This window comes from Wyeomyia smithii, chromosome 3 (genome assembly GCF_029784165.1).
Source record: "Wyeomyia smithii strain HCP4-BCI-WySm-NY-G18 chromosome 3, ASM2978416v1, whole genome shotgun sequence".
Lineage (NCBI taxonomy): Eukaryota > Metazoa > Arthropoda > Insecta > Diptera > Culicidae > Wyeomyia > Wyeomyia smithii.
The window spans coordinates 133583825-133607985 of NC_073696.1; the positions used below are offsets into that span (position 1 = coordinate 133583825).

General features: G+C 40.0%; 3 protein-coding genes across 4 annotated transcripts; 1 reads left to right on the top strand and 2 right to left on the bottom strand.

Moving 5' to 3' along the window:
- Positions 1 to 5281: 5281 nt before the first annotated feature.
- LOC129731780 (phosducin-like protein) lies at positions 5282 to 6560 on the top strand. 2 transcript variants are annotated; one of them, XM_055692034.1, is made up of 2 exons: positions 5282 to 5603; positions 5652 to 6560. In XM_055692034.1, the coding sequence occupies exon 2, from the start codon at positions 5679 to 5681 to the stop codon at positions 6522 to 6524; it is 846 nt and encodes a 281-aa protein (XP_055548009.1). In that variant the 5' UTR covers positions 5282 to 5603; positions 5652 to 5678; the 3' UTR covers positions 6525 to 6560. The 2 variants fall into 2 exon arrangements, with proteins under 2 accessions (XP_055548009.1, XP_055548008.1); XM_055692033.1 differs by having other exon boundaries at positions 5291 to 5598.
- A 6992-nt stretch (positions 6561 to 13552) lies between these two features.
- LOC129728572 (uncharacterized) lies at positions 13553 to 14503 on the bottom strand. Its single transcript, XM_055687019.1, has one exon. The coding sequence runs from the start codon at positions 14501 to 14503 to the stop codon at positions 13553 to 13555; it is 951 nt and encodes a 316-aa protein (XP_055542994.1).
- Positions 14504 to 15142: 639 nt separating this feature from the next.
- On the bottom strand, positions 15143 to 18408 carry LOC129728573 (uncharacterized). Its single transcript, XM_055687021.1, has 2 exons — positions 17329 to 18408; positions 15143 to 17176 (listed from the first exon to the last, which is right to left on the bottom strand). Exons 1-2 carry the CDS (start codon positions 18406 to 18408, stop codon positions 15143 to 15145), a joined length of 3114 nt encoding a protein of 1037 aa, XP_055542996.1.
- Between the last annotated feature and the right edge of the window lie 5753 nt (positions 18409 to 24161).

Below are 24161 nucleotides of genomic sequence, written 5' to 3' on the forward strand. Positions count from 1 at the left end.
CTTAAACGTTCAGAATGATCTATAACGTCTGTAATTTCAACGGTGGCCAAGCTAGAGTTTGGACTGTTAGTCCACTCCTCCAGAACCTCTATTTCTATTTGCGGCTGCTTCTCCGCCATTTTGAACACTTTTTTCACTTGTAGTGCAAATCAATGAAACATATGTGCAGGAATTGATAGTTTTTTTTGTCATAAGTCGGTGCATTAAAATTAATTGTGCAGGAAACATGGAAACTATACGCACTGTCATAAAATTTATGTTGAAATCAAATGCAACTCAATTAACGCACGTAAAAGCAAATCAGAAGGGGTCGAACCATTCTTATCTGTTTTCCGCACATAAAATAAAATGGTCGTTTATTTTAAGTGTACAACGTAAGTGAAGCCAGCATTAGCTGGATCACTGGATCAATTTCACATGCAATTTGAATTTGACAGCTGATTCATCGAAACACGGGAAAAAGCAGTGTTCATACGTGCATACAGTGTCGGTGTTTAGCTGCAGTGTGTTTACGTGTTGTTTTCGGGTGATGTATTCATTGCACATAACGTCGAGTGCTTTGCTTGATGAAACAAAAAATAAATGCGTTGCATCATTAAAAAATGTACACAACGTTTATTCTTGCCGATTTCGAACGGCGGTGTTTCTTGCAGGCGGCTGACATCGCGCGATGATTTACACACTTAGATTTTGTTGCCGAGAACTCAACAGCTGATAAATTCAGCAAAATGTTTCATAAGTTTTCGGCAGAATTTTCAAGAACTTCGGCAAACGAGATGTCAATACTTGCTGGCTCACGGTAGATCGATATATTTGCTGAATGTTCGTCGAAATATATTGCTGACATTTGTTGAAAACTTCGCCGAGCTCGCTCAGCTGTTGGAAAGTTTGCCGAGATAAATTAAGTGTGTAGGGATTAACATCTCAACGTTTATGTAAATGAGATAGTACACACTTAAAACTGGATCTCGAGCTCGGCAAAAAAACATCCGAGTTCACTCTGCAACTTTGGATTCAACCGGTATTTCAGCAAAAAATTGCCGCTTGCCGACAGTTGTCAGATCATTTTACCGAGACTTCGTCCAAAAAACTAAGCTAGACGAATCTCGTCTCGATTTTTTGCAGAATTTATCGTTAAAAACTGTTGATGCCGAGGTCAGCAAAAACATTACTGGTATCTCGGCAAAAATTTTACTCGTTGCTGTCATTCTTATGAACGAGTTGCCGCCATTTTTCTTAGTGCAAATTTATGCGTGTTACGGGTGAGCAAACAGGAATCAGATACAAGTTTGGCTGAAATTTGTGCAAATTACAAGTGTTTACAATCCGATAGCCGAAAAATATGTAGTACAGTCTGGTGGGAAGTGGCTGGAACTCAAAAAGTTTCAAATCGTGTGAATACAATATTGTATTTGTTTTAGGGATAGGCATTAGACGTAATTTTAGATTAGATGTTTAGCTCAATGCCCTACTGGCGAGCAAGATAAAGACAAGTATTCAAGGTTCAGTATGAATGAATTTCTTTACTTACTAAAACTCATCGAGCTTATAATTTATCTTTTGAAAGAAAACTACCTGATTCACAGCAAAACTATTTTCTGCGATTGGATTCCACTGAAAAAACGGCTCTTTATTGTGCCGAACATTCAGCTTATATAACCGAAAGGTCGTTAGACTGGTTTGCCGCTTCTCGACTGGATTTGCCGAGAGCACAGTCAACTGTGTACCGCGATTCTCGGCATAAAATGACATCTGTCAAATATTGGTTTTCCGAGATTCTCGGCAAAAGAGATTCAGCCGATATAGTTGCCGAGCACTCGGCTGTCCAAATCTCGGCACAAGCAATGCCGAGATTCGGCGAAATTTTTTAAGTGTGTATATCAACGCTACCTTTAAACATCAACAAAGTTAAGCTAAGCTTTTATTTACATGAATAAATTGATTCGAGCGCATAATTCTGTACAACATATATTATGCTTCGTTCGTCATGCTTACACTGCTGTGTGAACAAACCATGTCAAAATCACCATGTTATGTGGTTTACTTTCCGTAATTATTATATAAGAAAAAAAATATTCCTTGTGCATTGTTTGGCTAGCTTTCAATACTCAGTGAGGCAGTGCATAGTAGATCACAAACAATATTTTGTAACCTAGCATTAAATAGACCATTTTAGGAACTGAAAGGTGTCACGGATCCTGCTGACATTAATGTTGCTTTTACCTGCGTTATGTCAGCGATTCCAAGCTTTCTGTCAAAATTTCATTCATGAATAGAGTTCAAAAACGTGTCGTAAAATGATCTTCAGTAGTGATGAACTTTATCTTCGCCTACATATTGGTTATGTAAATTAGTTACTAAGACGCAATAAATTATGATGCGGAAATATGAATATCAAATTGATTAATCAAAAAGCTTGCCTCTCTTAGTTTTCTGCTATTTTTTGCCACTATTTCATTAAAAAAATACATTTTAACATCATTGAAAACAAAAATGGTTGTGACGGACCCCGCTCTAAATTTTGGCATGTGTTAAGTGTTGCAGTTATCGAACGGCATTCGATAACTGCAATGTAAACATGTTGCAGTTAGCGAACGACGACTGTACTAAAGAATGAATTGAGAATGCTCCAAAGTTGCTTTATCACAGTGATTTTTAACTGGTGGTTCACAAACCATTTGTATGATCAACAAAATAATGATCAACTATGGTCAAAGTATACAAAATTTAACCTAAATATAAAATTTAAAACTTTCACGGCATTCGTGATGCACTTTATTATTCCCCAGGACTTCCACCGGCAAAATCAGCTATACGAATCGAATGAAAAAGTTAGTCAACATTGCGCTTTGAGAAGAGATCTGAGAAGATAAGAAACCCCTGACATGTGAATCCTAGTTGCCAAATTAGCGGCTTTTTTCATCGCTTATCTCTCTCTCTCTCTATCTCTCTCTTGGTATCTCTAATATATATATATATATTACACTTTGAATTTGTTTTATTTTCATTGACCTGCAAAAGTTGTTAAAAATAATCTTTCTGGCATCAAAATTTTCAACGGGGATGACGGCCGTTACGAAAAAAAAGAAGCCAGCTGTCGCGTCTTGTCTTAGCCTAATGCGTACAATTTTATTCATTTCACATCTCACTCAGCTTAGAGTAACATAAAATTAGAGTGCCTATATATAACTAGAGTAGCGCCGTGTCGTCCAAAGTAACGCTGGTAACACTGAACATCCTTTATCTTTTCCCCACGCGTGTTTAATAGGTTGTTTGCTTAACTGGAATGACACTGACAGATAATTTTCATTCCAATTTTGATAGTGTCGCCACTCTATATATTTACAGGCACTCTACATAAAATGAGCGTGATGGGGCTGATGTCACGGCCATTTGAAAATTCAGGTATGATTTATCAATATCGATAGCAAAATTCGGTATCGATATTTGGGAATAACGTGTACCCAACCCGGTGGTATCACTGACGTTTACGTACAACATAAGTGAAGCCAGCATTAGCTGGAAGCTGGACCACTGGATCAATTTCACATGCCAGGGATGGGCGATACTGATAAAAGTATCGATACTTTGGTATTGCGATCCTTCAATGAACTTCGATACCAGGCATCGGAGTATCGGTTGAAGGAGTATCGATTACCGATGCTTCGATAGTATCGGAATCAGACCTGCAATTTTTTTTCAAAAAGCGTCGTTTAGAAAGTATCGACACTGGTACTCATTTGTCGCGGTGAGTATCGATGCCAGAATACTCGATACCACGACCCCTAGTATCGATACCGCTGGTATCGATGCTAGTATCGCCCATCCCTATCACATGCAATTTGAATTTGACAGATGATTCATCGAAACACGGGAAAAAGCAGTGTTCATACGTGCATACTAGTCAGCCTATACACCAGAGAGACGCCGAGACACTCACCGTTAAGGCAACTGTCAACATCAAAACGGGCGAGTTGTATCATTTTGCATTGCCGTTATCCGTTTTGATGTTGACAGTTGCCTTAACGGTGAGTGTCTTGTCATTTCTCTAATGTATAGGTTCGCTAGTGCATACAGTGTCGGTGTTCAGCTGCAGTGTGTTTATGTGTTGTTTTCGGGTGATGTATTTATTGCACATAACGTCGAGGGCTTTGCTTGATGAAACAAAAAATGAATGCGTTGCATCATTATAGAATGTACCCAACGTTTATTCTTGCCGATTTCGAACGGCGGTATTTCTTGCAGGCGGCTGACATCGCGCGATGATTTAGGGATTAACATATCAACGTATATGTAAATGAGATAGTGTATCAACGCTACCTTTAAACATTAGCAAAGTTAAGCTACGCTTTTATTTACATGAATAAATTGATTCGAGCGCATGATTCTGTACAACATATATTATGCTTCGTTCGTCATGGTTACACTGCTGTGTGAACAAACCTTCAAAAACATAGATGAGACTAGCGCCACTGTCTTTCACGGCAGCTTTAGGAAACAAGGCCGATGTCACCTGGTTGCGTGTACCCAAGTATAATGACAGTTCTATAATAATTTAATATCACGTCGATGCATTAGTATTAGTGAGCGTTATGACCTTTTTTCAGATTTGGTATGAAATTTGAAATAATTACGCTTTTTAAACTAAACTTATAAAATATACTTTTCTGAAAAGTTATAGAAATGATGTTGAAACATGTTTTATTTGTGAGAAATACATAAACATGCTGGGGTTTAGGTAAAATATGCTGTTTTTCATCATTTTGCACTCTTTGTTTTTTTCTTGTACTCTAATAGCGCTTCTAAATAGAGTCGCTTATGTTTCATACAGTAACAAAAGTCTTGAGCTATGACAATGACTAAGATTATGCTCCGACTATTAGAAATATAGCATTTTTGTATATTTTATTTCGACATATTGTCGCAATTTTTCACACTAAATCTAAATTAATATCAATTTCTAGTGTGTTTCAACTGGAGATTCACTCTCCAACCAAAAAAAAAATCAAATATAAATTAACATTAAACGAGAAATTTCCAAAAATGTTCCGAATTCCATACAAAACGCGAAATTTTTCATAACGAGATTTGTTTGTGTGCGTGGATAGACAAAAATGTAGCATACCTTGTAAAACTGTAATCTATACTTGGAACGTGTACTTCCAAAGCAGAGATGCCAGATTGGGAAACATGTTTCCATTTTGAAGACATTAAATTTTGACCAGCTACGAAGATATCTTGGTTTGCGCAGACAAAACGAAGGCATTGCAAAATACGTAAAGACATCCGCAATTTGCAGATAGTGACCTTTTTTTGCTTGATATCTTCAAGTTCGCAGGAATTTATTGCAGCCTCCGGGCGGTAGCTTTTACCTGGCATTTCAAATGAGAAAAGATGTGAAGACATATTTTTCGTGGAGCGTGAAGACATTTCCACAAAACGACCTGGCATCCCGGACTTAAAGAATCAATATTTATTATTTTTAATTTAATGAAAAATAGTGAAAATTGTTTATTTGATAGTCAGGAGTGATTTCGGCAAAACGTTCAGCATTTCTCACGTTTGTTATTGCTTAAAGGCTTTTTGCACATCCCTTAAGTATAGTAAGTTATGTCTTTATACAGATTTTGTATTAATTTTATATTTTACAGAAAAAGTTAAACATTGTGAACCAAGTCATGGTTACATTAGAAGACAAAATATTAGGTGAAAAGGTGCATAACTACTGTAGCAGCAGTGAAGATGAAGCAGATAACGATCATTCATCAACGGACAATAAGACAAGCGGAAACGCTAAATCTAGTTTACAATTTGTTCCAGAAAATAAATTGAAAGATCAAACATTTTTTTCTGCATGCACAGCTAACACTGGTCCTAAAGGAGTAATCAATGACTGGCAACGTTTCAAGCAACTAGAAGCAGAAAAACGGGAACATCAGGAAAAAGAAAAACTTGAACTTATCAAAAAACTTAGCATTATAACCTGTTCAGATTCTAAAAACGAAAATACTGATTCACAACAACAATTGATTGATGATCTGGCAGATACAGACGATGACAACTTTTTATTGGAGTACCAAAAAAAAAGAATGTCAGAAATGCTTGCGTTAGCTGGAAAGCAACCTGCATTTGGCGTTCTACTTGAAATTGAAAATGGAGTAGAATTTCTCAAAGCAGTAGATAACGAACAAAAATCAGTAACAGTTATTATACATATTTATGATAGTAACAATAATGCTTGTAAAAATATGAATGACGCTTTGGTTGATTTAGCTACAGAGTATACCAATGTTAAGTTCTGTAAGTTCAAGAGTTCGATTGCCGGTTTAAGCATGACGTTTAAAGTAAGCGGTTTGCCTGCTCTTTTGGTATACAAAGCTGGTCAAATCATCGGAAATTTTGTTAGATTGACAGATGATTTGACCGATGATTTTAACACCTCAGACGTCGAAAGTTTCCTTATTGAAGTCGGAATGCTCCCGGACAAATACTCTGTTCCTGTCATTGCAATTCAAAATGTCTAATGCGTCTAAATAAATGTTGAAATGTAACGATTTAAATACAGCTGTTTTTTGCCTAAAACGACTAAAGGGTATGTGCTCGAGTGCACAAACGTAGGCTTGCCGTGGGGCTATGGTGGGTGTAAAGATTTAATTCTGCCATAGCCACAGTATATAACACACACCAAACATACAAATACCATACACAATGGGGCTTATTACGACTGTCACGGTGAGAACGAAGTGAAAAAAAACTCTCACGGTGAAAAAAGACGCGTGCAAATCAAATGGGAATCAGTTTCACCGTGCCTATTACGGTTGTCATATCACCGTGAAGTGACTCCCGTAATAAGCCTCAATAATCCATGAACATTTCACAAAAAACATACACCTGTCATAAACCACAGCATACAAATACCAATATCCACATGAACTGCCCATAAATTCATAACAGTCCCATGTAATTTCTCATCACTTTTTGCTTAAACCTCAAAAACTTCTTCGCATACCCGGTGCTCTCAAAAAATCGCAAGAAAAAGCTTTTTGTTGTTAAATTGATTAGAAAAATATGAATTTCGGTCAGTCGCATGTTACAGATAAACGCAAAACAAGCTTAGTGCTGAAAATAACTAGTATAAAATTATGGTCACTATCATAGAAATACCAATTGAAGTACTAATAGGAAAAATAATTAACTTGTTGCCTATACAAGTATTCTGTCATTAATATGTTTACCTCGGATTAATGCGTTTTTGCACACACATGTTATACACGTAATACACACACACGCTATACATACACAAACACACACACACACTACTCTCACACACACACTACTCACAAACACTTTACTCACACACACACATTTTACTCACACACACACGCACACAAACTACTCACACACATACACACACTACTCTCACACATAAACACACACTACTCACACATACATACACACGCTTGATATACGACACACAATACCTACACTTAGGGATGGGCGATACTTGTATCGATACCAGCGGTATCGATACATGGAGCCGAAGTATCGAGTATTTTGGCATCGATCCCCGTTGCTAGCAATGAGTAGCGGTATCGATACTTTTCCAACGATACTTTGAAACGATACCGATACCACCAATGCCTTTTATTGGGGATAGGCAATACCGGTATCGATGCCAGCGGAATCGATACTTCGGTGAAAAGCATCGAGTTTTTTGGCATCGATACTTTCTATAGAGTTATCCAGGTGCGTTTGTATTAGTGCGATGTTTACGATTTATTTTTTGTTAGCTGTAAGAATTTTTTGTCACCTGTGAGAACTGTCATCTGAAAGAGAGCATAAAAAACTACCGAGTTTGATTCACACTCTCACAAATTTAAATATACAGTGTAAAGCGGGCCGTGTTGTAGTGTTTGTGTGTTTTCGCTTGGAGAACTCTATACCGATACCACGATACTTGGTATCGTTTTGTGCAAAAGTATTCGAGTACTCAGGTATCGATACTTCAGACAGTATCGCCCATCCCTACCTACACTATCGGCAGCACCCAAACGGCTTCCAAGTCTTCCAATGGTCCCCAGTGTCGTTCACGTTCAATTTCGGGCTGTATTCCAACAACGATATCTGAATTAGATTACCACTGGTGGAGTCCAACTCAGATCGAAGGGAAGCCGCACTGTTCGCCTTAACGGTCGACCTAGCAATGGGCAAAATCGATCCGATTTTTGCAAAATCGATCTTTTCTAGTCGATTTATCGATTTTTGAATCGATTTCTCTGCGCGCGATCTTCTGCTGAATCGATCCTTTGGATGGCAAGATCGTTTTTTTCCGCCTGAAAAATAAATGTGTGCAAAACGGATTGAAAACAATAGTGATTGCATTTATTGTTGCTAACGTAATCTGCGGCCGAATTCCGAGAACACTTTTCTTTGAAGAGAAGAAAATTTCTTTATTGATAGTATACGAAATTTTTCTTCTCTCCGAAGAAGTGTGTGCTTGGAATTCGGACACTGATCTGAAAAATGTGTCAATTTTTTACCGGGATGTCCATAGTTGAAGAATGGGCTAAAATTCAATTGACATGAAACTGAGAAAAACGCATTTCAAATGTTTTTGTTGGTTCAAACAATTGTCCATGACAACTTTTTCATGAGTATGTCACCACCCCCATATCCAGCTTTTCACGAACGGTAATGGCGTATAGTGCACGCAGCCCATTTTGACGTTTTCTGTAGGTCAGGGAAGCTGGATAACCTTGTCGTCGAGTTGAAAAATAACAATCCGCAGCCAAATTAAGTCCTTCCAGTATTTTTAACGCAGTAACCATTTTTTGCCTCTGTAAACGCGACCTCAATAGACAAACCCGTATGAAATTTGGCTAATACGCATGCGTTGTAAAATACGTCAAGGATTAGGGGTGGGTGAAACGGCTCTTTTGCAAGAGCGGCTCTAAACCGACTCATGGTTCACAACACAGTTAAAAAAAAACACCGGATTCGGTAAAATTTTACCGGAATCTCAAGCTGAGCGTTCGGTGAAATTTTCGGTGTTTCCGAAAATTACTTAACAGCTTGTGAAACTACCTACCGCCAAGTCGGTAATTTTCACAGTTATTTTGCTAATGTTTCAAGGCGAACAGCCTGTTAATTTTACCGGAAGAACCTGTAAAAATGTTTAAGAAAATAAGAAAAAATACCGACCGCACCTGTAAAAAATACCGGATGGATGTAAAGTGTTTTTTTTTCTTCGAATTGATAAAAAAATTTATTTCATTGATTCGAAGAAACAACGGATTTCGGATATTCAGCTGGTAAACAGAGTTACACAGTTATATTGGGGCTTATTACGGATGTCACCTCACGGTGAGAACGAAGTGAAAAAACGGTGAAAAACGACCCGTGCAAATTGAATGGGAATCACTTTCACCGTGCCCATTACGGTTGTCATTTCACCGTGAAGTGACTCCCGTAATAAGCTCCGTTATATTATATTCTTTAAAATAGAGCGTAAGGCAATTCTTGGGAGTTTAATCCTCGAAAGTGTAATGAACAGAAAATTAAAAAAGTTTTATATGAAGTTTCTCCCATGCTCTTTTTACCTATGGTATAACTTTTTACCTAAGGTAAACACTTTCCATATTATGTTAACACTCGACAGCAATTAAAACCAAATTAACTAATATAATATTTTCTGCTGAATATTTTCTATTGATACATTCGCGTCTTGCACGGTTGCACGTATGAGAAAAATGGCCGACATTTTCGACATTCGACATAAAATTATGCAAATATTTCGGTGAAAATTTACGAAATTATGGTAAAACTTGCAGATATTACAGAACACTCGTTAATCTAATGCTTTTTTACCGGAATACCGGTATTATTACACTTTACCGATGGATTGTTGTAAAAAATATTACCGAACGATTTTTTTTATTAAATGTGAATGATTCACGAGCGTTGACAGTTCGTGTTGTCTCAGTAAACTTCGGGTTCGCGCGAACCAAACAGTTCTGGTGCGCCCAAAGAACCGTGGTTCTTTTTCGTGAGCCGTTCGTTCTTTCGCTCTTTCCTAAGAACCGGTTCATATGAACGGCTCGTGAGCCGTTCGCCCATCCCTAGCGAGGATGAATAGAACGACGAGACAAGTTTGCACCTCGAACTGAATATAAATTACCAGACCACAAGACCGTCTCGAAAGTTTGACATATATTGTATACAATCATTACTATCTGATTGGTATACATTGGGGTGGCAATGGAAATTGACTTTGACAGTTTTATTTAGAAGTAGTGTTAAAAATTTCGCCTTCACGAACATTTAGCAAAATTTCGATTTTTTGGATAACACCCGACCTCGACGTTTTATACATTTCTAATAACCAGTTCACATGATGTAATATCGCCCATCTTGATTTCAAATCCCATACTCCAAATTTTCCGTGAAAACTAGATGTATGTATGTTTCAAGATACGCGATATCACGTGATATCTGCTATAGTGTGAACAAGGCATAAGACATTTGGCACAAAAAAACTATTACAAACTGTGCTTTTCTTCATTAGTCGAGAAAGTGAAATTTAGACCAAATACTCCTGAATTCCGATTCAGCTGAAATTTTGCATTGCATTGGATATTGAATTTACCATTTTGGATATTAGCCAACATTATTTCATATTTGCTACCTCTGCAAGTGCACTTTTTGAAAATTGGCTTCCGTACACACTTAAAAATTTTTGCCGGGTCTCGGTAATTAATTGCCGAGAACGGCACCACTGAGTACTCGGTTTAGAAAAAAATGACAGCTGTCACATTTTTTCGTAAATCTCGGTTCAACCTAACTGAAACCTTGGATTTCGGATTTTGTGTGCCGAAATTTCAGTTCGGTGAAACGAGGTTTACGGAAAAATGTGACCCGAAAATAAATTTTAAGTGTGTAGGGACGTTGTTTACTATCGTTGTGGGTGTTTACTATCAAGCACCAATTTTTTGATTTAGGTAGAAAAGGCATATGCGCTTATTTTTCAACTATGAGTAGCGGGGTACTCGTTAACTCAAATATTGCAAAAGTTGAATTGAATGGTCGTGTATATGCCGAGCTGTATTCTGTTATGCATGGTGTCGCGCTCGCCATTTTTGTTTATTTGAGTTTGTTCTGCGGATGTTCCGATTTTTTTATGAATTGGGTTGTTCAGCTATATCAGTTTTTCATATCATCTGAATGATCTGAATTTTCCAAGTAAAACGTGATTTAAAAAAAATTCTATCATTGTCCTTCGCTTTTTAAATTACAATTTAAAACTTCTTGAAATCTGCTCGAAACCGCTACAATGACAGTTCGCCCATCTACCAATTGTCATTGTAACGATTTAGAGCGAATTTTTATTTTTCATTTAAAAACCGAAGGAAAATGATATAAAGTTTTAAAAAATCACGTTTTGCTTAAAAAAATTACACTCTTTTGGATGATATATAAAAATCGGAAATCCGTGAATAACTAAACAACCCAATTAAAGTCAGGTTTTTTTAAGCGGTTTTTTTATACGCGGAATTTTTTACGAGTTACGCGGATTTTTGAATTACGCGGTTTTTTACGCGGATTTTTGAATTAACGCGTTTTTTTTACGCGTCACCGCGCTAATTCAAAACAATTTTCGCGAATTTCCGAATTAACGTGGGTTTGGAACCAGACACGTTTAAGTATTTATCTAGTAAAAGACTTAGTCCAAAAAATACCCTCCGCCCACCGAAAGATCCGGAATGACCGTCAAAGAGGACAATTTTAAATACTGGTTCTAGAGCGTCTCGGGTTTTTTCTAAAGCCCTTCTTGCTGGACTACTTTACGCGCATTTAAAAAAAAACGTGTTTTTTTACGCGGAATTTTAAATTAGCGAGGTTTGTTTTTACGCGGATTTTTGAACGAGCGCGTTTTTTTCACGCGGATTTTTGAATTACCGCGGTTTTTATGCGTTTTTTTACGAGGTACGTAAAAAAATCTGACTGTATACAGGTTTGGATTGCTCTTAGTGCATCCGAAACAATAGACCATTTCACGAACTGACAGGTGTCACGGATCCTGCTGATGTTCTTGAAGCTTTCACGTGCATAATGTCAGCGGTTCCAAACTTTCTGTCAAAATTTCGTTCATGAATCAAGTTCCCAAACGTCTCGTGAAATGGTCTATGGGATGAGCGACAACAAAAACTTTTAGTAGAAAAAAAAAACGCTAAGAGTACACGCGGTTAAAGAAGATGGCAATAAACTAAAAAAGCCGTATCGTTAGAAGATGTGTACGAAAACTCGATGAACATGATTAATAAACCAGAAAACGCAAACAAAACAAAATCTCCATAAATATAGCCAGAAAAGTCGTAAAAAGCTTATACCGAACAAAAATCGATTTTTTGTTAAATCGATTTTTCAGGCTCGATTTTCTTATGAATCGATTTTATTGATCTTGATTAATCGATGCAGGAGAATCGGTTTTTGTTCAAAGATCGCCCATTGCTAGGTCGACCAGGGAATGAGCTCTCAACACGAAATGTCCTTTTTAGTGTCACTCAATGTGGGGAACTTGGGTAATTGGGGGAAGAACCAATCACGTGGAAGCATCTCTGCTTTTTTTCTTCGTCGTTTACGTTGGGTGTGATGCGATGCCAATTGGCTGGCATTGCTAGCCAATGACTGAATGCGTGAAATCATTTCGTCTGTTGGGGGATGGTACCGGATACCTCCAAATTTCGATAGCTCGTTGTAAGTTGAATCCAAACCCCAGCATCGACGGAATTCTGCTACTCCCAGCAGAATGACCAGACATGAACGGATCCAGATGCGCCTTTCTCTCCAACAACTAACACATTGGTACTAATAACACTGGTTTATTTAAACATTTAACACTAACTATTTGCCCAAATTTATTCACGTGACTAACTTTACAATTAACTTCTAATTAAAGGAATAAATTAGCATGCGGTTCCACCGCCCATGCTATCCGGTGACTGGAAGGAGACTGGCGCGCTGCTCCAGCAGCGCTTTAATAGATAAGGATCCTAGATGGGCCGTGCGATGTTATCTGCAGCGGTCGGCGGTGGGATGAAGTTCGGGTTGACTGACTCTCATTTGGCGACGTCTCATCAATCGGCTTATCGGTGGCATCTCTCCGCTGGTCGATTCTCGCTCTAGAAGCGATCGGATAAATTGCTTCGGCGATCGATGGGTTTATTGGTAGCACATCTTCGGTCTAGCTCCAGCTTCGATATCGCTCCAGCTTTGCTATCGCTCCAGCAGCGATCGGTGTCGATGAGAAAATGATAGCGGCTTATCACTCATTGTCTGCTCTGCAGGAGACGATGTGGATTGCTCGGCTTCCCTTTGCAGCAGTATGGCTCGTTCTGTGATATTGTTTTTGTTGGCTCGTTCTGTGATATTATAAAAAGGGTTGTAGCGTTGGGGGTACTTGCGAACATCCTCACCCACCCAGAAATTGTAGATTTCTGAAAAGAGAGAAAAAACAGATCCTCTTCGGCGGGACGGGACTGTGGGTAGGTGTACGCTAAGCTTCCTCATCATCCGGAACTGGAAGCAAGCAGATTTTCTCCACTGGGCGTGTCAAATTTCCCGTAGCTGTCTTCAGTGTAACAACACGCACTACGTTGTCTGCCGAGGGATGCAGCTGGCAGATTCGACCCATCTTCCACTTCATAGGGGGCAAATTTTCGTCCTTAACGACGACCAATTTTCCTACTTCAATGGGGACGGCTGGTTTCCAACGTTTTGTTCGACCTTGCAGCTGACACAAATATTCTTGTCTCCATCGTTTCCAGAAAGTCTGCAGATGACGCTGTATTGATTGCCAATGGTTAAGCCGAGAGGTTAGCAATTGATCTACGTTTGGTTCGGGGATGGCTTGCAGGGACGAGCCGATTAAAAAGTGTGCCGGTGTTAATGGCTCCAAATCATTCGGATCGTCACTTTGCGGTGTAAGGGGGCCGGAATTGAGGCAAGCTTCTACCTGCACCAGTAGCGTGCTGAAATCTTCCGGTAAAAGGGGTGTTTCACCTACCACTCTTAATAGATGATGTTTTGCAGATCGGACTTCCGCTTCCCAGATACCGCCAAAGTGGGGGGCGCTCGGTGGATTGAAATGCCAATGTATGCCCTCCTTGGCACATTCTCTGGATACTGCATCGCGGTGGTCTCGACTCTTTAAGACCTTCAAAAATTCTGACAATTTATTACGTGCACCGATAAAGTTGGTTCCGTTGTCGGAAAAAATATCTGAACATCGGCCTCGTCTACCCACGAATCGTCGCAGTGCCTGGAGGAACCGTTCAGTAGACAGATCCGTAACCAGTTCCATATGGACCGCCTTTGTACAGAGACAGATGGAAATGGCTACGTAAGCCTTTACTGCTGGCCGCCTTGGAAGTGGTCGAACGAAAACTGGACCAAAGTAGTCAACTCCGGTACGGGAGAACGGTCGTGAGATGGTTACTCTCGACATCGGGAGATCCGCCATAAATTGCTGAACAGCTGATGATTTTGAAACACTTCAGGCATTTGTGTATAATCTGTCTCGCTAAACTTCTGCCACCCAATGGCCAAACCGAAGCCTGACGACTGACAATAATAACTGCGGCCCAGCGTGAAGAAGTCGAACGTGGTAGTATTCCAATAGCATGCGGGTGAAACGGTGTCGTGCCGGCAATGCAACCGGGTGTTTTACTTCATCTGGCTCCAACGAATTTTTCAACCTTCCGCCTAATCGTATCACCTGATCCTTGCTGATAAACGGATTGAACCATCTCAATGGAGAGTTTTTTGGCACACTAGCTCCCTTTGATAACTTAGACCATTCATCCGCAAAACACTCCTTTTGTATTTGACGCACCCATACCGTTTCTGCTTCCTTCAATTCCGTGCTATTTAAAAATTCTGATTGAGCCTTCCCTTTGCGATGTGTCCGCAGCAACTTTATAAATCGCAAGCAATATGCTGTAATACGGATAAGCGAGGTGTGAGACGAGAATTTGGCAAGCCATGCTTCATTGAATTCATTGTTAGTAGAAACAACAGCGGCAATTAAAGAACGACGTCTCTCCTCATCCCCTTCTTCTGCGCATAAGTTTACTGGAGCATTTGGTCAGGAAGACATCCTTAGTTTCAGCCAATCGGGACCCTCCCACCAGAACGTGTTTTGTAGTATTTCTGCTGGCAAAATCCCTCGGGAAATCAAGTCAGCAGGGTTCTGCGCACCCGGGACATGCCACCATTGGCCACACTCGGTGATAGTTTGAGTTTTTGCTGTTCGATTGGCCATATATGTGGACCAGGTTGTGGGTCTAGCCGAAATCCATCGTAACACGCAGGTTGAGACCGTCCAGAAATAAGTCCGTGCCGCTAAGCGTATCGCACCATTTACCTTTTCGAACAGTTTCGCTGCTAGTTCTGCTCCACAAAGCTCTAGCCGCGGAATCGTTTGACATTTTAGTGGAGCTATTCTTGATTTGGAAGATAATAGGTGCACTCTGACATCTCCCTCAGCGTTTATACTCTTCAAATATAGACATGCACCGTATGCCTTCTCCGAGGCATCAGAAAAACAATGAATCTCCACGGCGACAGGCTGTGGGATAATAACACACCGCTTAATACGCAACTCATTGAGTTGGGGAATTTGTTCCTGAAATTTCACCCAAGCCTCACCCACCGTTGGAGGCAGTGATTGATCCCAGCTCAGAGGGTTACCGCCGTCGTCGCGTAACGTCCACAACCTTTGCATGAACATTTTTGCTGACGTGATAGTAGCGCCTAACAGTCCCAGTGGGTTGAAGAGTGTAGCTATGACCGACAGGACATATCGTTTAGTTAGTGATAATTTATCATTTAGAGTAGGGATAGCAAAACTGAATTTAAGTGTATCTGGCACAGGCATCCAGGTCAAGCCTAATGTTTTCACCGATGAGTCTGGATCAAGATTAATTCCTTCCAAAGCGCGAATGGCCAATCCATCCTCAGGAAGCCCCTTTAATACGTCTGGAGAGTTTGAAGCCCACTTTCTAATCCGGAAACCCCCCCGTGACATCATTTCATCTAACTGAATCCTCAGTTCTAGCGCAGTTTCTATGCTGTCCACCCCTGTGATGACATCATCCATGTAGGTGTCATGGATTGTAGCACTCGCCAGTTGATGTAGAGTCCTGGTGGCCAGAAATGGGGCTGGTTTAGCTCCGTAGGTTACGGTATTAAGCTCGTAGGTTTGAGCCTTCTCGGATGCCGAGTCTCGCCAAAGGATGCATTGGAGAGGTCGATCTTCGGGACAAACGTTTCTTTGGCGGAACATCTTATCCACGTCGGACACGAGCATGACTTGCTTGGTCCTACTTCGCAGGATAATTGAACGAAGATCGTCCTGTATCACCGGCCCCGCCAGTAAAAGGCCGTTGAGAGACACCCCAGTGGCCGTTTTACATGAGGCATCGAACACGACCCTGACCTTAGTGGTGGTACTAGATTCTTTGACGACGGGATGATGCGGCAAGTAACATCGTGGGACCGAATCCGTGTCGTCGATCCTCTGCATGTGCCCGAGTCGCCGATATTCGTCCATAAAAGTGGTATATTCGTTTCGCAGATTTTCATCTCTTGCCAGTCTACGTTCGGTTCCCTGAAGACGTCTGAATGCGATGTCCCTTGAATCACCCAGGTTGAATAGGATGTCCTTCCTTTTCGGTAAGGCAACGGTGTAACGCCCATCTGCGTTGCGTTGTACCGTCTGTGTGAAAATGTCTTCACATCGTCGTTCTTCTGGTGAATAAGCTCTAACAGTATCCACCTTTTCACAAGCCCAGAAGCGAGAGATTAATGTATCTAGCTGCTCTGAAGTAGACACATTGCATCTGATTTGCCAAGACTGGCTTGGTGCTGCAGAACTACCGCAAATCACCCAACCGAAGACCAATTCATTAAGTGTAGGTAGTTGCTCTCCCAGAGAAATCCTTCGGCCAGTTTCAAAGAAATCAAAGAATGCTTCAATACCTAGCACTAAGTCCACCCCATGGGATTCGAAGAATGCTGGATCGGCTGATTGGATGCCGCTCGGGATGTTCCACCTTTCCGTATCAATTGTTGTAGTAGGAAGACTAACTGTCACTCTTGGAAGAACTAGAAAGCTTAGCTCGCGCGAGAACGGTGAAACTCGAGACCGTATCAACGTTTTTAACCTCTGTTTTACTGTGGTTGAAGCTTAACCTATCCCGACGACCGATATATTAGCCCGATCACGAGTCACCTTCAAACGTTGGCTTAACCGTTCGGTAATTAAATTACTCTCTGATCCTGAATCCAGCATAGCGCGGCAGGGAACCGATTACCATAATCGTCTTCAACCGTGACAACTGCTGTGGCCAGAAGCACATGGTAAGCATACTGACGAGCTGCTCCGGATACCTGAATATTCACGGCTGCCATATTAGCCGTTTGGGTGGAGGCTGGATTGTCCGATTCCTTGGAAGGTAGTGTAATATCCCTCGCAACCGCTGCAACCTTGGTTTCCTTCTCTCTTTGATTGAAACAAACTAACGTATGGTGACGACCTCTGCAATTCCTACACGAATATTTGGATGTGCAATTTTTCGCCTGATGGCCAACTCGGAAACAATTGCGGCAAAGAGCATGAGTTTTTAATAATGCCACCACCACTGTCATTTTCTGGAATGTGCTGCACAAATAAAGCGGATGATCCGACGTACAAGCCGTACAGCGTCCCCCAGACGTTTGGTTGGAATTATAGCATACCCTAGCTATGGAATGTTTCTGCCTTGGATGTTGTTGCGGGACACCCCTAGTGTCACTGCACCTGGATGGTAGGCAGTCCAAAACCTGTACCCTACGTCGTAGAAATTCCGTCAAATCCGCTAAAGTATCCTGTTCCTTTGCTGATGACACCTCTTCCCACCCCCTTCTAGTGACCGGATCCAATCGTGCAGTAAGAATGTTTACTAGAAGGAGGTCCTTGTAGTCCGCCTGTTGAACTACTTGATCCAGTGTCTGCACTATTCTCTCGAAGCCTTCAATGAGAGTTTGCAGATCGGATACTGATTCCTTGGTCAGTGTGGGCAAACTGAAAAGCGCTTGAACCTGGCGCTTCCTAAGCTGTTTACATTTGTTGTACCGTTTAAGTAGCAACTCCCAGGCTACCTGATAGTTGGCTCTCGTAATTTGCAGCGGATCGATTAAACTCTTTGGCTCTCCCTGCAAACACCCCTTTAGATAATGGAATTTCTCTACTTCCGGTAGATCTTCCTTCCAGTGGATGAGCGATGTAAACAAATCTCGGAAACTCAACCACTCATCGATGTCGCCATTAAAACTTTGCAATTTAATTTGCGGCAACCGGACGTGGTCCATACCGCCGTGAGTTGTAACGTCTCCTACTCGGATTGAATTTTCTAATCTTTGTGGCTCTTGGAGCCAGTGCTCTGATCAATCCTTTTTTCTACCGATCACAAAAATATCAGTCATTCAATTTCATCTTATCCGTTTTGTGCGAGACTTCGTACACCGTTCGTCTCTCCGAGCTGTCACGTTCAGTTTCGTTTTCCGATTGCAAAATAAAACGAACGGGCATTACGATCATCTCTTTTCCTCTCTAGTGTAGAATCCTCGCAATCCTGTTTGCACTACTTTATGACGATTTTTTTCGCATTTTCCTTTTGTTCAATATCCATTGATTTTTAGTGGCAATGAACGACCGGAAAAAAAATCATTTGACCGGCAGTCGCTGTATGCTTCTGATGCGTATATTCTGTTACAGCGTTTTGGTGGCTGGAGGCGCTTGTTTTTGTTGTTGTTGTTATTAATGTTTAGCGATTATGGAAAAGTAAGGTGTTGAAGCTGTTTGATTAATTCTTCATACATCTCTCAAAGCATCCATGGAAATCAAAGCATCGCGTTTGGACATGAGTAGTGTAGTTACATCTGCCAACGCGGCTAGCACTTCATGTTGCGCAGCTCGCGTCGCGGCGGTGCACAGTGGGGCGGCCCCATACAAATGCTGGCCAAGCGGAAAAATATCTTCAAATCATGGAAAATACATGGTTTTTATATAATTTTGGGACGCTGAGTACGAATTTGATATTATTTTTGCATGAAAATGCGTATTTTTGACGCCAGGGAAAATTTCATGTTTTTTATATATATTATATGAGGAAAATTTTATATGAGGAATTATATGAGAAAATAAAATGCATGATGCTTGAAAGACTTTCATATGCCATAAAAAACATTAAATATTAATCAGTTATCAAGAAAAAGAAAAAAAAATTGAAAAATATGCTTCGTGTTGAAAATTACTTATGACTTGTTTTTTTTTCAAAGTGACTATTGATTCTTTTTATCGCATTCGCTTTTTTTTCCATTTGCATTTTTTTCCATTCACTTTCACCTTCATCTTTATTTTTGTGTTCATTTTCAATACAGTTTTAGTATCTTCAAGAAGGGTTTTCGAAATGCAGTTTCTAACGTCAAAATAACTATTCACTATTTGCTCTGTAGAAATTAGCAGGTGATGTATTATGTCATGGTTTATATTTACACGATTGTTTTTACATGTGACTGGTATGATATAAACTTAAAACATGATTTTGGTAGTCAGTGCTGGTGATCCAAAACATAAACAATGACTAGTTTTTGATACTTCGTAAATTATCGAAATATAGATCAGTTAAACTTGTAAATATGCAAATAGTGTGAATAATTATACTGAAACTTGTTCGAAAACGTTGTTATTATCAGACTAATATGAGTCATTTGTTATTATGTAGATGTGCCGAACACTCGTTGTTTCTCTTCGAAAGAAAGGTACTCTGCGCAACTCTGCGCAAGATCGGACTAGATGCATTTTAAGGCATTTTTTCCAAGCTATCTTTTAAAACTAGTGCCAATAGTGCCAAACCCTGCCGTTTAAACTTTAAACGCTGTTTTATGCAAAAAATACGTGATTTTTGATTCCGTCAATTTATACATATATACATTATCCAATGATGAGGATTATACATTATCCAATGATTAGGATTTATTCTCCACTATTTTATAGACAACTTTTACTTAGACGTCATCAAGACTCAAGTTACTCTTGGGGCTCCAGCAAATTTCGCAACATTGCATTTTTTTTCAAGAAAAGCGCTAAAAAACGCTGACTCAGTACACTTTGAAAAATCATAGAAAATTCAAATTTTGTCGTAATGCTCTAAAAATTTGGATCCTGTCACTTCAATAGAATACAACTATAGGAAAAATATAATTGAAATGAAATTCACATTTTCAATTTTGGGTCGAAGGCCAGCGATTCCCCACTGTGGGGTGGATTACTTTGTCCGAAGCTAATTTAGATTTTCGCATCGCTAAGTACAGGTCAGACTCGATTATATATAGTCTCTGATTTTTTTCCACTATATATAATCGAATTTTATATATAATCTAATCAGAGAAAAAATGTACTTTATTCATTTTACATGAATGTTTTATTATTTTCGAATAAATAGGAAGAATTTTATTTTTGACTCATCCCTAAAAGTCAGCAAACACAGTTCTTATGAAAATTATACATATATCTTGTAGTTATTCTTGTAGTTATTCCTGGTGTCAAATGGAAAGAGAAGGTTAGATCAGTATATATTGATTTGTCAACTCGTTTGTTTTTAATTTCTCAAATTTTTGAAAATTTTAAAATTATTCGTTTGTTTCTAAATTTTTTTAATTTCTTTTTTTTTATTTTTGAAATTTTTTTTTATTAAGGTAATTTTATTAAGGTATTTCAATTTCTTTTAATTTTTAAATTCTTAAAAAAAAACCAAAATTTTTCATTGTTTTTAATTATTTTTTATTTTTTTCCCTTTCTATCAAGCGTAACGTATTTTCTGGATGTTCTCTTACGAAATGTTCGCTCTAGATCACGTTTGAAATTAAAAAAAAAAAATTTTTGCTACTATATATACTGCCGTTCTTATGCACGCTGGGACAACTATGCTTGGAACGGCAGTATAATCGAGTTTGAAATTATATATAATAGAATCATATACATATAATCGAGTCAATATAAAATCGAGTCTCTATATAATCGAATCCAACCTTTATATCATCGGCCTAACAGATAGATACTTTTGAATTCGATAGTTATCAGGAGGCTAATTTTTCAAGTCAATTTGTATGCGGGAAATTCTTTTTCGTTATACATTAATAGTGTTCTCCATACATTGTTGATGATCCTATTCATGCATCAAACTTCAATTTTGAAGTCCGCCTGCTTCGCCTTCGCCTTAATCCGCTCCTGGGTACCAGAAACAACTAACAACTCACAACTAAAATTGAGCTAGTTTCAACAATTCAATTTAGGTGGCCTCTAATGTTTCTGCTGATTTGCAATCTACCTTTAATTTTTTGCATCTAAAAAAACACAGTTTGTAAGACGGTTATCAACAAATACATCACAAAACTATCAACTCAATTGTAGAACGTGATTTGTCAGGGCATAAGGATTGTCATTTTCCACCATTTATGCATAACGAATCAGAAAAAAAATTGACTGAAAAATTAGCCTACTGATAACGATGGATATAAAAAGAATAGAGTATATATCGGCTTATCTGTTGGGCCAATGATATAAGCGAAGCAAGAATCTGAATAAGCTTCGGAAAAATATAAATTACAGCCGCGCGCAACGCAACATATGGTATGATGCTAGCCGCGTAGGCAGAAGTAAAAACACTACTTGTGCCTGTCGGCGCTTTGCGACGTATAACTACGACGGACTTAAGCATTTCGCATGAAGAAATATTCAAACTATATCTCCACCTCATTTGTCCTCAAGCAATAATCGCTAAACATCAACAACAACAACAACAAACTTCTCCACCAAAAAATAACGTGCATCTGTAAGCAGTGCCCCAATCCCATCCGATACAGCGAAAAAGCATTCATCGACCGTTTTTTGACCGTTCAGACAGCCAGTCAAGAACCAGTCGAGAACGAGAGAAACGAAAATAAAACACGCCACATGCTGCCGATCATACTCTAGTTTGCTCCGTTCAACATACATTGTAAATGATCGAGCGAGAGAGTTTTAAAATCGACTTCTCCGAAACTGCGGTCGCTATCGTTAGAAAACAAATCGTCACACGAGAGAAAGAGAAAAACTTTTTTTCGTTCGCCCGATCGTTTCTGCCGTTCAATTCAAACGAAAAAAGCATGTGCATTCATCGCAGTCACAATCAAATTTCGATCCCTCCTCAAGCACTGCTTGGAGCTCCTTTGTCTTGTCCACCAGAAAGGATTTGACCTCGTAATAACGGTCGCTGAATTCCATTCGCTCCTTTTCTAAGCCACTAGTTGCTGCACTGTAGTCATCGTGTGCAAAAATCTCCACCATCACATCGCTGAAACCTTCCCACAGCTCCTCCAATTTAGCAAGGCGTACCTGCACCTCGGTTGCTGTATTGGATTCCTTGAATTCTTGCATAAACCTCCAGATGTCATTGAATGATAGTTGAATTTCCATCATTCTCGCTGTAAGCGCCCTCATTGACGGCGCCTTCTTGGCCGCGGGTATTATGCTGACGTCACCGTTAAACCAATTAGCAAGGAAAAATAGACGTGGTGTAGTAATCTACGATAAATCCTAGCTTGGTTAGGCATAAACTGTAAGCACTGACCGACAGAACCAGGTGGTGGTGCTCCAAATTTAGCAAAAAAATCTCCTCAAGCCTCGTTACGTCCCAGTCAACCGACAAGTGGATAGCACTCAAACAACAGATAACGAGAGCGAAGAGGAAACAGCGATGTAGTAAGCAGCATGCTTCAAAATGTTGGAAACTATCGACCAGTAAGTCCAAGTATAGCCGACCAGTAAGTATAGCGATCAATTATTTCACCAATCCACCCGTACCGATGATTGAACACAGCACTTTCCTCGTCACGGAATTTCAATAATCACTCAGGATGCGAATAATCAATTATTTTCGGATCACCAGATAAAGCAAGCATTAGTATTGCGAATTTCTCCCAGCTCGGCTGGACATATAGCATGCAAAGGCTTCACTAACCTGACAAACTATCCAATCAGCAAAGTCCAAGCCAAGCGGATCGATAAAGCGATGCCGTCCACCAAGCCACGCTAGCACTAGAGTACGCTGCTCCTATTGTGAAGTTGAAGCGGGAGCAATGGCGATCCACCCAAGCCACAGCAACTTAAAAGAAGTTGGCCCTTTGTGTGCTGCAATGCACACGGAATATGGCGTTTCCCAACCACGCCAGTCCAATCAGCGGAAGAAATTATACGCGTCGACCCTGCCGACGAATCCAATTGCAAAGCCGGTCCTGGATCCGGTTCGAAGGACCAAAATGTTGGGGGATGGTACCGGATACCTCCAAATTTCGATAGCTCGTTGTAAGTTGAATCCAAACCCCAGCATCGACGGAATTCTGCTACTCCCAGCAGAATGACCAGACATGAACGGATCCAGATGCGCCTTTCTCTCCAACAACTAACACATTGGTACTAATAACACTGGTTTATTTAAACATTTAACACTAACTATTTGCCCAAATTTATTCACGTGACTAACTTTATTCACGTGACTAACTTTACAATTAACTTATAATTAAAGGAATAAATTAGCATGCGGTTCCACCGCCCATGCTATCCGGTGACTGGAAGGAGACTGGCGCGCTGCTCCAGCAGCGCTTTAATAGATAAGGATCCTAGATGGGCCGTGCGATGTTATCTGCAGCGGTCGGCGGTGGGATGAAGTTCGGGTTGACTGACTCTCATTTGGCGACGTCTCATCAATTGGCTTATCGGTGGCATCTCTCCGGTGGTCGATTCTCGCTCTAGAAGCGATCGGATAAATTGCTTCGGCGATCGATGGGTTTATCGGTAGCACGTCTTCGGTCTAGCTCCGGCTTCGATATCACTCCAGCTTTGCTATCGCTCCAGCAGCGATCGGTGTCGATGAGAAAATGATAGCGGCTTATCACTCATTGTCTGCTCTGCAGGAGACGATGTGGATTGCTCGGCTTCCCTTTGCATCAGTATGGCTCGTTCTGTGATTGTTTTTGTTGGCTCGTTCTGTGATATTATAAAAAGGGTTGTAGCGTACTTGTAG

Bases quoted from the DNA above. Each gene is read 5' to 3' on its own strand.
- LOC129731780 (XM_055692034.1), top strand. From the start codon at position 5,679: ATGGTTACATTAGAAGACAAAATATTAGGTGAAAAGGTGCATAACTAC.
- LOC129728572 (XM_055687019.1), bottom strand. From the start codon at position 14,503: ATGTCGAGAGTAACCATCTCACGACCGTTCTCCCGTACCGGAGTTGAC.
- LOC129728573 (XM_055687021.1), bottom strand. From the start codon at position 18,408: ATGGACCACGTCCGGTTGCCGCAAATTAAATTGCAAAGTTTTAATGGC. The intron at 17,177-17,328 runs GTAATTTAATTA...TTCTCGCGCGAG, and splicing joins GCTGGATTCAGGATCAGAGA to CTAAGCTTTCTAGTTCTTCC.